Source organism: Mustela nivalis, assembly GCF_964662115.1.
Source record: "Mustela nivalis genome assembly, chromosome: 6".
In the NCBI taxonomy this organism is placed as follows: Eukaryota; Metazoa; Chordata; class Mammalia; order Carnivora; family Mustelidae; genus Mustela; species Mustela nivalis.
In genome coordinates, this window is record NC_139025.1 from 11,986,389 (window position 1) to 12,001,150 (window position 14,762).

Consider the following 14,762-nt stretch of genomic DNA (forward strand, 5'->3'; position numbering starts at 1 on the left):
GATCTATGTGTCTTTTTTTTATTATTTATTTTTTATTTATTTTCAGCATAACAGTATTCATTATTATGTGTCTGTTTTTGTGCCAGTACCATGATGTCCTGATGATCATAGTTTTGTAACATAGCTTGAAATCAGGCAATGTGAGGGCTCCAGCTTTGTTCTTATTTTTCAACATTCCTTTGGTGATGCAAGGTCTTTTCTGGTTCCAGACAAATTTTAGGATTGTTTGTTCCAGCTCTGTGAAAAATGTCAAAGGTATTTTTATAGAGATGGCATTGAAAGTATAGATTGGTGTGAGCAGGACAGACATTTTAACAATGTTTATTCTTCCAATCCATGAGCATGGAATGCTTTTCCATCTCTTTGTGTCTTCCTCAATTTCTTTCATAAGTGTTCTGTAGTTTCTAGGTATAGATACTCTACCCTTTTAGTTAGATTTATTCCTAAGTATCTTATGGTTTTGGGTGCTACTGTAAATGGATTCAATTCCCTAATTTCTTGTTTTATAATTACATTGTTTGTGTATAGAAAAGCAACTGATTTCTGTGCATTGATTTTGTACCCTACCACATCACTGAATTGCTTAATGAGTTCTAGTAAGGGGTGGAGTCTTTTAGGTTTTCTTTTGGGTTTTCCACATAAAATATCATGTCATCTGTGAAGAGAGTGAGTTTGACTTCTTCCTTGCCAATTTGAATAACTTTTATTTCTCTTTGTTGTCTGATTATTGATGCTAGGACTTCTAGTATCATGTTGAATAATAGTGGTGAGAGTGGGAATCTTTATCATGTTCCTGATCTTAAAGGAAAGGTTCTCAACTTTTCCCCATTGAGAATGATATTCACTGTGGGCTCTTCATAGATGGTTTTTATGAAATTGAGGAATGTTCCCTCTATCCCTATACTCTGGAGAGTTTTAATCAGGACAGGATGTTGTATTTTGTCACATGCTTTTTCTGCATCAATTGAGAGGGCCATGTGGTTCTTCTCTCTTCTTTTATTGATTTGTTCTATTGCACTGATTAATTTGCAAATGTTGAGCCATGCTTGCCTTCCAGGAATAAATCCCACCTGGTCGTGATGGATAATCCTTTTAATGTGCTTTTGGATCCTATTGGCTAGGATCTTTTTAAAAATTTTATTTATTTATTTATTTATTTATTTGTTTGTTTATTTATTTGTCAGAGAGATCACAAGTACACGGGGGGCGGGGGGAGGCTCCCTGCTAAGCAGAGAGCCTGATGTGGGGCTTGATCCTGAGATCCAGGGCCCTGAGATCATGACCTGAACTGAAAGCAGAGAGTTAACCCACTGAGTCACCCAAGCACCCCGGCTAAGATCTTGTTGAGAATTTTGGCATCCATATTCCTCAGGGACATTGGTCTGTAATTCTCCTTTTTGATGGGTCTTTGTCTGGTTTTGGGATCAAGGTAATGCTGGCCTCATAAAAGGAGTTTGGAAGTTTTCCTTCTTTTTGTTTGTTTGTTTGTATTGTTTTTTTTTTTCTTTTATAATTTTTTATTTTTTATAAACATATATTTTTATCCCCAGGGGTACAGGTCTGTGAATCACCAGGTTTACACACTTCACAGCACTCACCAAAGCACATACCCTCCCCAATGTCCATAATCCCACCCTCTTCTCCCAAACCCCCTCCCCCCAGTAACCCTCAGTTTGTTTTGTGAGATTAAGAGTCACTTATGGTTTGTCTCCCTCCCAATCCCATCTTGTTTCTTTTGTATTGTTTTTAAAACAGCTTCAGCAGAATAGGTATTATTTCTTCTTTAAATGTTTGGTAGAATTCCCCTGGGAATCCATCAGGTCCTTGACTCCTGTTTTTGGGGAATTTATCATTATTGCTTCAATTTTGTTACAGGTTTTTGGTTTATTCAGATTGTCAATTTCTTCCTGTTTCAGTGTTGGTAGTTTATAGGTTTCCAGGAAGGCATCTGTTTCTTCCAGTTTGTTGAATTTATTGGTATATAGTTGTGGGTAATACTTTCTAATAACTATTTCTATATCCTTGGTATTAGTCATGATCTCTCCCCCTTTCAGTTATAATTTTATTAATTTGTGTCTTTTCTCTTTTCTTTAGGATAAGTCTGGCCAGTGGTTTATTGATCTTATTAATTCTTTCAAAGAATCAGCTTCTAGTTTTGATGATCTGTTCTACTGTTTTTCCAGCTCCTAATTCACTGTTCTCTGCTCTAATCCTTATTATTTCTCTTCTCCTTCTTGGTTTAGGTTTTATTTGTTTTTCTTTCTCCAGTCCCTTTAGGTGTAAGTTTAGCTTGTGTATTCAGGATTTTTCTACTTTTTTGGTGACAGGGGCTTGGATGGCTATGTATTTCCCCCTTTGGACCACATCTGCACTATCCCATAGCTTTTGGACTGATGTGTTTTCATTCTCATTGGTTTCAGTGAATTGTTTTAAGTTCTTCTTAACTTCCTGATTGACCCAATCATTCTTTAGCAGGATTCTCTTTACCCTGCAAGTGTTTGAGTTCCTCCCAAATTTCTCCTTATGATTGAGTTCCAGTTTCAAAGCATTGTGGTCTGAAAATATGCAGGGAATAATCTCACTCTTTGGATATCAGTTGAAACCTGATTTGTGACCCAATATGTGGTCTATTCAGGTCTTCCTGTGTGTGCACAGAGGAAGAATGAGTATTCTGGTGTTTTAGGGTGGAATGTTCTGTATTTATCTATGACATCCATCTGGTCAAGTGTGTCATCCAAAGCTCTTGTTTCTTTGATCTTATGCTTAGATGATCTGTCCATTGCTGAGAGTGGAGTGTTGAGGTCCCCTACCTTTAAAGTATTATTATCAAAAAGTTTATTTATTTTGGTTAACAGCTGGCTTATGTAGTTGGCGGCTCCCATGTTGAGTGCATAGATATTTATAATTGCTAGATCTTCTTGTTGAAAAGATCCTTTAAGAATAATATAGTGTCTGTCTGTGTCTCTTACTACAGTCTTTAGCTTAAAATCTAATTTGTCTGATATGAGAATTGCTACCCCAGCTTTCTTTTGTGGTCCAATAGTGTGGTGAATGGTTCTCCATCCATTGACTTTCAGCCTGGATGTATAGGTTCAAAATGAGTCCCTTGTAGACAGCATATGGATAGGTCATGTATTTATGTCTTTTTATCCAATCTGCAACCCTGTGCCATTTCATGGAAGCATTCAGGCCATTCATGTTGAGAGCGATTATTAAAAGATGCGATTTTATTGCCATCATTTTGCCTGTGAAGTCCTTGTTTCTATAGATTGTCTCTGTAAATTTCTGTTCTATATCACTCTTGGGGTCTTTCTCCTTTTATAAAACCACCCCCCCTCCTTAATATTTCTTGCAGGCCCAGCTTGGTGGTCACATGTTCTTTCAGTTTCTGCCAGTCTTGGGAGCTCCTTGTTTCTCCATTCATTCTGAATGACAGTCTTGCTGGATAAAGTATCCTTGGCTGCATGTTCTTTTCATTTAGTATCTTGAGTATGTCTTGTCATCCCTTTCTGGCTTGCCAGGTCTCTGTGGACAGGTCAGATGTTATTCTGATGTCTCTCCCTCTGTAAACATAAGAAATCTCTTCCCCCTAGCTGCTTTCAGGTTTGTTTCCTTGGACTTAAGATTTGCTAGTTTTAGGGCACCTGGGTAGCTCAGTGGTTAAGCCTCTGCCTTCAGCTCAGGTCATGATCCCAGGGTCCTGGGATCAGGCCCCGCATCAGGCTTTCTGCTCAATGGGGAGCCTGCTTCCCTCTCTCTCTGCCTGCCTCTCTGCCTACTTGTGATCTCTGTCAAATAAATAAATAAAATCTTTTAAAAAAAAGATTTGCTAGTTTTACTACTATATGTCAAAGCATTGATCTGTTCTCTTTGATCTTGGGAGGGGTCCTCTCTGTCTCTTGGACATGAATGCTTGTTTCCTTCTCCAGATTAGGGAAGTCCTCAGCCACGATTTGCTCAAATATATCTTCTAGACCTCTCTCTCCCTCTCTCCACCCCCTCAGAGATCCCCATATTTCACATTGGAACATTTCATGTCACCATTAATCTCTCTCAGTCTGATCTCTTGGGCTTTAATCTGTTTTTCCCAGGCCTCCTTGGTTTCCTTCTTTTCTATCATCTTATCTTCTAGCTCACAATTTGTTCTTCTGCCTTGTTAACCCTGGAAGTCAGAGTATCCAGTTTAGACTGCCTTTCATTCATAGCATTTTTACGTTTGGCCTGATTAGATCTCATTTCTGCCCTTGGAGATTCTATATTGTTGCTAACATTTTTCTCAAGCCTAGATCTCAACTTTGTAATTGTTACTCTGAAGTCTTTCTGATATCTTGCTTATATCCATATCCATACAGTCTCTGATTTTTTTTCTTTGTTAGGGTTTCCTCCACTTAGTCATTCTGTTGTGGGGGGAGAGGGTTGACTGAATGTACTGAGTCCAAAGTATTAACCATGACTCAAGCAAGGTGCACCTGTTTTTATAGGGACTCTAGGTTTGTTGTCCTCTTGTTTTCCAGCCTATCTTCTGGGGAGGAGCCTGCTGTACTGTTACTCAGGCAACCCTGCTTGGGCAGATTTGCCCTGTCTCCTCTCAAGGGCATGGAGTTGGGCTCAGTGAGAACCAGTTTTTTGGTCTTTTGTTCTCTTATGGCTTTCCCCGGTGGCTCTCTGCATCCCTTCTGAGAGTCAGAGCAGAAATGACCACATCCAAACCTCTGTCTCAGAACAGAAAAATCAAAGTCTGCTCTTCACTGAGCTCTCCAGGAAATGCAGTCTCCGTTTCTGTCTATGCTGTTGAAAGCCACAGCTTCCCCAGTCTCAGGCCCCACAGCAAGACTCCTAAAAGTTGACCCCAGGGTTGGCTCATCTCTATTATTTGTGCTTTTAAAACCAGGAGCCGCCCCTGGTTCATGCACACACAACACAACTCCTGAATCCTGTCTGGGGGCTGGACTAAAGTCCTTTCCCCAGTGCTTCTTTAAGTAAGCCTATATTGCTGTGAACTTTCCTCTTAGAAACACTTTTGCTGCATCCCATAGATTTTGGGATGCTGTATTTCTGTTTTCTTTTGCCTTTATTTTTTTTTAATTTCTCCTTTGCTTTCTTCTATAAGCCAGCCCTTTCTTAGTAATATGTTATTTAATCTCCACATATTTATAACTTGTCGTGTTTTCTTTTTAAAATCGATTTCTTGTTTAATACCATTGTTGCCAGAAAAAAAATGCTTTGTATGATTGCAATCCTCTTGAATTCATTGAGACTTGTATTTTGGCTTAACATGTATTCTATCATGAAAAATGTTCCACTGCACTGGAGAAGAATGTGTATCCTGTTACTTTTGGATGTAATTTCTGTATATAGCTGGCCTAATGCATCATTGAAGGTCAGTGTTTCTATACTGATTTTGTGTCTGGATGATCTCCCCACTGATATCATTGGAGTGCTAAAATTCTCCACTATTATTGCATTACTATCAATTTCTCTGTTTAGGTCTGTTAATATTTTCTTTATATATTTTGGTGCTCTTATATTTGGTGTGTATATATATATATTTATAAATGTTATATTCTCTTGCTAGATTGACCATTTTATCTTTATTTGGTACCCCTCTTTGTCTTTTATTACAGTCTTTACTTTAAAGTGTATTTTATTTGAGTATAGCTACAGCTTTCTTTTCTTTTCCATTTTAATGGAATATATTTTTCCATCCCTACATTTTCAGTCTGTGAATGTCTTACTTCTGAAGTGAGCCTCTTAAAGGCAGTGTATAGATGTCCTTGTTTTTTTAGTCTTACAGCCACTCTGTGAATCTTAATTTAGGAATTTTGTCCCCCTACATTTTTTTTTGGTATTACTTACTCATTTATTTATTCAGAATAGTTGTGTTAATGCAGAGTTTCCTCTGAGGGAGAATTTGAAATTATAGATGTTTCTCTCATAATTATAGAAATATAAGATTTCAAATTTTCTTTTTTTTTAAATTTTTATTAATTTTTAAATTTCTTTTCAGTGTTCCAGAATTCATTGTTTATGCACCACACCCAGTGCTCCATGCAACATGTATGTTAATGTATGTTAATGTATGCAGGTGTTGGAAAATGGAGGAAGGATAGTAAAAAAAATCCTCTAGGGGAAAAAAAAAAACTGAGGCTTGCTGGAGGAGAGATGGGTAGGGCGATGAGGTAACTGGGTGATAAGCATTAAGAAGGGCACTTGATATAATGAACACTTGGTGTTATATGCAAATGAGGGATCACTAAATTCTACTCCTGACACTAATAATACACTGTATGTTACCCAAATTTAATTTTAATAAAGAATTAAAATAAAAACGAAAACGGTGAACGATCCTGACATTGTGCAGCCACTCTCCACAAAGTCAGGACCTTAACCCACAGATTTTATAGAGAAAAGGGCAGTTATCTAAAATGGCAGCATCTGTGCACCAGAAGAAAGATCAGAAGGCTTCCCATTTTCTGGTCAGGGCATACATTAACCTACACAAGACCTGGAACAAGGGTGGTCATTGCAGGGACATGAACAAGATAAGGGCCAAAGGTGGAGTCAGTATTGTCAGCACTCCTGCAGCAGATTTCTGAGAAATCCAACATGAATAGAAGAAATTTTTCTGAGAGGAAATAGAAAAGGACTGTCATTAAAAATGCTTCTACTTGATAATTATAGAGCTCTGAATCTATTAGTTAAATTAGCAGGTAGCAAGAGTCATTGGCCAAGAATCCATTTAAAATAGAATCTACTCAAGAGTTAGCAGTAATATTATCATTCTATGTAATATTTATATAATTGGAATCATCTTATAGATTATATATTTTGCCAAATACTGTGTTATAAATTCTCTAGCAAATGATTTTGAGCATATTTTTCTCAAAAACATAACAGGAGATACAATTTTTAAGACTTAAGATTATAAACTATAATAAAAATTATTGAATATGGCAATTATAAAGGGAATTATAGTATATCAATGTTGTCTAGATTATTTAGGAAATATTTGATACTAAATGTAGAATTTGATCTTGACCTACAAAGTGACCATATAATTTAGTTCTGTTGTGAAAAGTGATTTACACAGTCTAGGCCAACACAGTAGCATGAGCAAAATTATGAAGCAGAAATGAAGCTACACTGTAGGAGGACACAGAATGGAGCTGAGGAGGCTATCCAATCCAATTATATTGAAGTTGTATAGAAATAGTGGAGCCAGAGCAAAATATCTTTGACAGCCAGTTGTTTCTGAAGTGAAAGATCCTTGTTGCCAAGCAACTAAATCTAGAACTTTGTCACCTCAGAGATGAAAGGCGGAGGTTTCCCTTTGTTTTCCTTTGTTATGTGAGGTCAGCTACAAATCTTTGCTCATTCGTAGGTGTGGAGCCAACCATCAAGAAAGAAAAAGCCATGAAAACAATTGTTTCTTCTGTTGGTAAGTCATCTGTCAAATTTGGGTCTCTGCACAAGTTGATAACCAGAGTAGTACCTTGGATAATGTGAAGTTTCTTAATTTTTGCATTGTCTTCCTTTTTGAGCATGGGTCAGGGGTAAGGTGCTGTAGATAAAGTGACCAATTGTTTCGGTTTGCCTTGGAGTGAGGGAATTGCTGGGGTGTGGGGCTTTCCATTTTAAGACCAGGGATGTGGGGCTTTCCGTTTTTAAGACCAGGACAGTCCTGGGTAAACTAGAACAAGTTGGTTACTCTGACTGACAATAACGGACAGATGAAATAGAGTTGAAAGTAGGGAACATTAATAGAATCAGTCCACATGTAGTTAAAAGATGTGCTATGGAACTGAATCTGGAGAAGGATTCTGCTGCGACTGGGACATGGAGTGGGTTAGAAGAGAGGTAGAAATGGTTATGGGTTCAGATAGGTGGGTAATGGTGAAAACCCTAGAAAGCATTTGTCTTTAGATTTGCCACCACTGCAGATATATATATTTTTTTATTGTGTTGAAGAATAAGAAATCCATTTTATATTGTGATCCAGTGACCACACATACAAAAACACCTCCAAATTTTGGCACCATATGTATGAGTTGCTAAGGAATTTCTAGGAATGTCCTCTGATGTTTTTATTCAATTTTGTTAAAGAAAAAGCTGCAGGTCAGGGCCCATTAAATTGATTTCATGACTCTCTAACAAGCCAGCCATTGACAGACAGATGGGAAAACAGTGCATATAACATGGTGGGGTAAGAGGGGAGATGCACAGGTAGAGGTCTTTAGGAACCTGAAATAGCTGTAGGGAAAGGAAGAGTTGATAAACCATATAGAGGAAGGCTGTTGTCTATTTTGGGATTCCAATAATGTTAGAGAATATGGATTTTTAAGGACATTACTTCACAGTATTAATGGAGGGTGATGTTCCTTTAGGAGTTTGGGTCTTTGAGGTCCTGGGAATAATATAATGGGAACAGTGAATATGGATCAAAGATTTTTTGAAGAATTCTTCTGTTGTTGTCTGTTCTCAAGATGAAGTCTAAGGTGTGTAAACCTGGCGATTCAGACCTCTACCTCTGGAACTAATAATACATTATATGTTAATAAAAAATAAAAAAGCTAATAATAAAAAAAATTACCAGCATACTACTGAAGGTATTTTTTGTAAGACATTGAGTTTGCTCGCTTTAGTAAAAAAAGATGAGGTCCGAGAAAAAAATTAATTATAGAACACGGTTTATAGAGCTTAGCAGCCTTCGCTATAACACTCTGTTTCTATTGGCTTGTCTCATTCTCCAGCCTCCCATGCACAACAATTTCCACTCTGTAATAAATAACAAACACATAAAGGAAGATACAAAGAGAAAATTTTAAGTTAAGATCTCACCCAACTCAGAAATCTTTGTCCTTGTAAGTTTTCATATAGTTGAATTTGTCTATGAACTTTGCTGTTCCCTTAGGAGCTACTTGCACCTTGGAATAAAGTGCCTGTCCATTCACCTGATTCAAGGCAGGTTAATGCTAAGGATATTGTTCAGGTCAACACGTCCTCCCTATCTACCAGCATAGCAAATCTAGAGTAAATAATAAACTTACATAATGTCTATTAAAAAGGAAAAGAGGGGGGCGCCTGGGTGGCTCAGTGGGTTAAGCCGCTGCCTTCGGCTCGAGTCATGGTCTCAGGGTCCTGGGATCGAGTCCCGCATCGGGCTCTCTGCTCAGCGGGGAGCCTGCTTCCTTCTCTCTCTCTCTCTCTCTGCCTGTCTCTCAGTGTACTTGTGATTTCTCTCTGTCAAATAAATAAATAAAATCTTTAAAAAAAAATAAATAAAAAGGAAAAGAGGAAGCCTACTTAGTTAACTATTTAAATCTGTGATTGAAAGGCAATCAGAAGGAAAAATCAGAGAGGGAGAGAAACCACGAAAGACTATGGACTCCAGGAAACAAACTGAGGGTTTCAGAAGAGGGGAAAATGGGTCAGCCTGGTGATGGGTATTGAGAAGGACACATGTTGTGATGAACACTGGGTGTTATACACAACTAACGAGTCACTGAACACTGCATCAAAGACTAATGATGAACTCTACAGTGGCTAACTGAATATAATAAAAAAATGTGCTCCTTTAAGAGAAAAAAAATAAAAACAAATAAAAAGTGAAAAAATAGAAAGGCAATCAGAATGTATTTTCAGCTGACACTAAACATAAATGAGGAAACTCAGAATATTAGGGATGTGTAAATGCAGCATTGGGGAGAATGAAGAAAAGAACAATAAAGCCTAGGAGGGTCTGAAATATCAGCTGACTTCTGGTCTCCATTTCTTAGAGTGGGGAGCCAAGACAAACCATTCCAGTTCTGATTGTTCATTTTTAAGATTTTCACTCACATTGTTTTGAGATTTTTTTTCCCCCTGCAGTAGTAGTGTATGGTAATTTTGATATAGAATTGGAAAAAGTATGTGACAGAGTTAATCCAGGTTTTGTTCTGTTTGTTTGAAAAAATTCAACCTCACAACTTGTTATTGGTAATAAAATAATTACATAAGTAATTAAATTTCAGAAAACCTTTATCAAGCCTTTTATATAGGAGGTATAGTATTTCAGGGCATTCCAAATTTTCCTGTGTAGTGGCTAATTTGAACACTCTTACCTTGATGACTTTCATAAATTGCATTGCTAAAACCTCCCAGGAGTTTATGGAGGCCTATATACTAAGAGTCCTTAAATCATAACCTTTACTAGCCTTAGATTAATCTGGTTCAGATCATATTATAATGGTCTGATTGAGTGTCTGTTTTTCTACAAACTCAGTGCTTCTTAGCCTCATTTTTGTCACTCAGTTGAGACTAGATGGAGTCTACAGATACTCTCCTCAGCAAAAGGATACAAAACATTTAAAAATAGTAAGTAAAACTTACAGGCCCTTTAAGCTCATTCTTGCTTATGCCACAAGTTTCTGAATTTTTTTCAACCAAAAATTAAACTGATAATTTATTTAATGCTCTCTATTTTTATTTTAGATCCCTAGTCTCTAGCCCAATATCCTGTATGCTTGAAACACCCAAATACTTGTTTAATACACATAGAAATGGGTGAGTGTTGCTAGACATAGTGAATGCCTGGTACAGAAAATACCCACTGTCAAAAGTTGTTGGTAAATCTGAGCCAACATCAGGGATTTTCTCTGGAAATCCTAAAATTCCAGACACTCTGTGACTCTGTCCCAAGAAGACAGAGTTCTTCTTTCCAAGCCTTTAAACTGTATGGATTCTCATCTTCTCTTCATAAGGTATTTTCTTTTGTCCGATATTCTTTTACAGATAAGTGTTGTTCTCCCCATTCTTTTAAAAGATGTCTGCTTTCTGTGAATCTTTTTCCTCTTCTAAAAATAATAATTAAATGAAGTACATTTTAAGTATCATTCATCTATAATCCAAGTACTCCAGTACTTTCCACATTTTTTTTCATTTTTCATTGTATAAAGAACTATACTATGCATGATAGGGGGTACTAAAATGAGTTAAAATCATAAACTCTGCACTCAGTGACCTTGTAGTCCAGTAGAGTTATGAAGGCAAATACAATCAGGAGACAAGAAAACAACTTGTGGTAAAGAAAGATTAAAGCAAATAATAAGACCAATGCAAACTGACATAACCGTGATTGTTTTTGATCTCTACAGTTTTGATAGTCTAAAGGGGCAAGAGTCAATAGTTATGTGGGGCAACAGGCATAAACCAACATGGTCTTGGACAAATTGAGATAGAGAGGCCCCCTACTCTGAAGCCTACTTAGTTTTGCTTTAACTTTTTTTTTTTTTTAAAGATTTTATCTATTCATTCGACAGACAGAGATCACAAGTAGACAGAGAGACAGGAAGAGAGAGAGGAGGAAGCAGGCTCCCCACTGAGCAGAGAGCCTGATGCGGGGCTCGATCCCAGGACCCCAGGACCATGACCCGAGCCGAAGGCAGAGGCCTCAAACCACTAAGCCACCCAGGCGCCCCTGCTTTAACTTTTTTGGTGGAGATTTTCATACCCCCCCCCATATGGATTGAGATAATTGTATAATGAAAACCCAAGTACCTATCATCTGACTTTCACAATTATCAACATATGGCCAATATTGTCTTATCTGTACCCCTCTAAATTCCTACCTCCACTTATTGAAAGAAAATCCAAAGCATTTTCTTTTTTTTCCCCTTAATTCATTAATTGATTTTTTTTTTTTGCCATTTGATTCTTTCCCACTTTCCTTAACCGATCCCCACCCTTTTATTTTCACTTTCAGCACCGCAGCTCTGATGGTCAACTCCAACAGGACACACATACTTAAAGGTCAGCTCTATGCAATGACCAGTTTGGAGCAACCAGACCAGCAGTGCCTCATGCTTTTTCTCTGGACAGATGGCTCTGTAATGGCAGCTCCATAATGGTGGTTGGTGAGGCTGAGGTGCTCCTGAGATTTGTTCTGCTGTTCTGGGTTGGAATGTCTCTATTCCCTTCTGGCTTCTCTCAGTCTGGGCCCTCCCAATACCTCAAGTCCCCAGAAGTGGTGACCCCCATGAAGGTGACTGATAGGGGCAGAAGTACAAAAACTCCAGGCTGGCTCTCCTACAGCCTGCAGTTTGGGGGCTGGAGACATGTTGTCCACATGAAGGTCAAGAAGCTCTTGGTTTCCAAACACTTCCCAGTATTCACCTACACGGACCAGCATGCCCTCCTCCAGGAACAGCCTTTTGTTCCTGATGACTGCTATTATCATGGTTATGTGGAAGGAGTCCCTAAGTCCCTGGTTGCCCTCAGTACCTGTTCTGGAGGTTTTCGAGGAATGCTGCAGATTAATGACCTTGCTTATGAAATTGAGCCCATCAGGCATTCTACCAAATTTGAACACTTGGTTTATGAAGTAAACACTAATGAGACAAAATTCCCACCTATGAGATGTGGCTTAACAAAGGAGATAGCACTCCAACAGTTGAAATTTGAAGAGGCTAAGAAGTCAACTTTGAAACAAAATTCTAATGATAAATGGTGGACCCACTCGTGGTTTCTGGAGCTGGTTGTGGTGGTAGATCATAATTTCTTAATTTTTTCTCAAAACAACTTCTCAGTGGTGCAGGAGGATGTATTCCTTGTTGTTAATATAGTGGATTCCATTTATCAGCAGTTGGGTACTTACGTGATTTTGATTGGGATTGAGATTTGGAATCAAGGAAATGTTTTCCCAATGATAAACATAGAACAGGTTTTGGAGGATTTCTCTCAGTGGAAACAAATCAGTCTTTCCCAGCTACAGTATGATGTTGCACATTTTTTCATACAAAATTCATTTATAAGTGTACTTGGCATAGCCTATATTGCAGGAATATGTCGTCCTCCTATTGATTGTGGGGTTAATAATTTCCAAAGAGACTCCTGGTCTCTTTTTGCCCTCACTGTGGCCCATGAGTTAGGACATACTTTGGGTATGCAGCATGATGAAGAATTCTGTTTATGTGAGGAAAGTGATTGCATCATGAATGCTATCAGAGGACCAGGAAAGAAATTCACCAATTGTAGTTATATGGCTTTTACAAAAACCACTTTAAACCAAGGATCATGTCTGCACAACATTCCACGTCCGGAAGATGTTTTCATGTTGAAGCACTGTGGGAACAATATAGTTGAAGGAGAAGAGGAATGTGACTGTGGATCTATAAGGCAGTGTGAACAAGATCCCTGTTGTCTGTTGAACTGTACACTGAAGCCTGGGGCTGCTTGTGCTTTTGGGCTTTGTTGCAAGGACTGTAAATTCATGCCATCAGGGGAGCTCTGTAGACATCGTGTCAATAAATGTGACCTTCCAGAGTGGTGCAATGGGACATCCCATCAGTGTCCAGAAGATGGATACGTGCAGGATGGCATTCCCTGTGGTGACGATGCCTACTGCTACCAAAAGAGATGTAATAACCATGACGACCAGTGCAGGAAGATTTTTGGTGAAGGAGCAAAGAGTGCACCTGAGAGTTGCTATAAAGAGATCAACTCCCTGGGAAACCAGTTCGGCCACTGTGGTATAAATGGCACGACATACCTGAAATGCAATACCTCAGATATCTTTTGTGGGAGAGTTCAGTGTGAGAATGTGAGAGCTATTCCCCATCTGAGAGATCACTCGATTTTGCAGCAAACTCACATCAACGGTGTCACCTGCTGGAGCATTGACTATCACTTAGGAATGCATACGCCCGATGTGGGTGAAGTAAAAGATGGCACCGTGTGTGGTCCAGGAAAGATCTGCATACACAGGAAGTGTGTCAGTTTGTCTGTCTTGTCACAAGCCTGCCTGGCTGAGACCTGCAACCTGAGGGGGGTCTGCAATAATAAGCATCACTGCCACTGTGGCTATGGGTGGTCCCCACCATATTGCCTGCACAGAGGCTACGGAGGTAGTGTGGACAGTGGCCCAGCATCTGCCAAAAAAGTTTTCTTGCTACTAGTTTTGAGTCTTATTTTGTCTGTTTTGTTTTTACTGTCAGCTGCTGTATTTATGTACCTTAGAAAACATTGTGGTCCCATGGAGACGAAGACTCAGTCCTCAGGTTAGGAAAATGCCTCTGATTTAATATCCTATGCATAAGTTTTAGTCTCTTGGCAGTGGAAATGTTCTTACATGCCTGAAACTCAGCACATTTCTGACAGTGTACAGAGAAATGCAGGGACCTTCCCTTGTCAATATCAGAAACATCAGAAACATTGCCATTAAGCAAAGGTAATTCCTAACACCTTTCTTTCTATTGTTCATTGTTTTAAGCAGCAAATAAAGCTCCATTTCTTCCAAGTTAGTCCTCTTTGTGTTTTTGTTGTTGGTGGTGTTTTTTGTTTTGTTTTGTTTTGTTTTGTTTTTGAGCACAAATACGACTCATCAAAAAGGCTGGATATAGGCATGTGAGGATCCAGACTTCATTTACTCCCAAAATAACCTCTCAAAGATGCAGAGAATGTATTTCTTGTTGCTGACCAGAACTTGCTCTTCCAGGATTGCCTGGGTGGCTCAGTCCGTTAAGAACTTGCTGTTCCATTTATCAGCCGTTGGGTACTTACATGATTTTGACTGGGATTGGGATTTGGAATCATAGAAATGTTTTCCCAATGATAAGCACAGAACAAACAGACTACCAGATTCATGTCATCAGGGGAACTCTGAGACATCAGGTCAATAACTGTGCTCTTCCAGAGTGGGGCCATGGCGTATCCCACCAGTGCCCAGAAGATGGCTATGTGCAGGATGGGTTTCCCTATAGCAACAGTGGCTACTGCTATTAAAAGAG

The 14,762-nt window shown here is 38.7% G+C and overlaps 1 protein-coding gene across 1 annotated transcript; it reads left to right on the forward strand.

Annotated features, from left to right (window-relative positions):
• Positions 1–7,323: 7,323 nt before the first annotated feature.
• Positions 7,324–14,266, forward strand: ADAM21 (ADAM metallopeptidase domain 21). The gene is made up of 2 exons (XM_082736673.1): positions 7,324–7,438; positions 11,741–14,266. Exon 2 carries the CDS (start codon positions 11,882–11,884, stop codon positions 14,036–14,038), a length of 2,157 nt encoding a protein of 718 aa, XP_082592799.1. The 5' UTR covers positions 7,324–7,438; positions 11,741–11,881; the 3' UTR covers positions 14,039–14,266.
• The last annotated feature ends 496 nt before the right edge of the window (positions 14,267–14,762 follow it).

Coding starts and splice junctions, on each gene's coding strand:
- ADAM21 (XM_082736673.1), top strand. CDS start 11,882: ATGGTGGTTGGTGAGGCTGAGGTGCTCCTGAGATTTGTTCTGCTGTTC.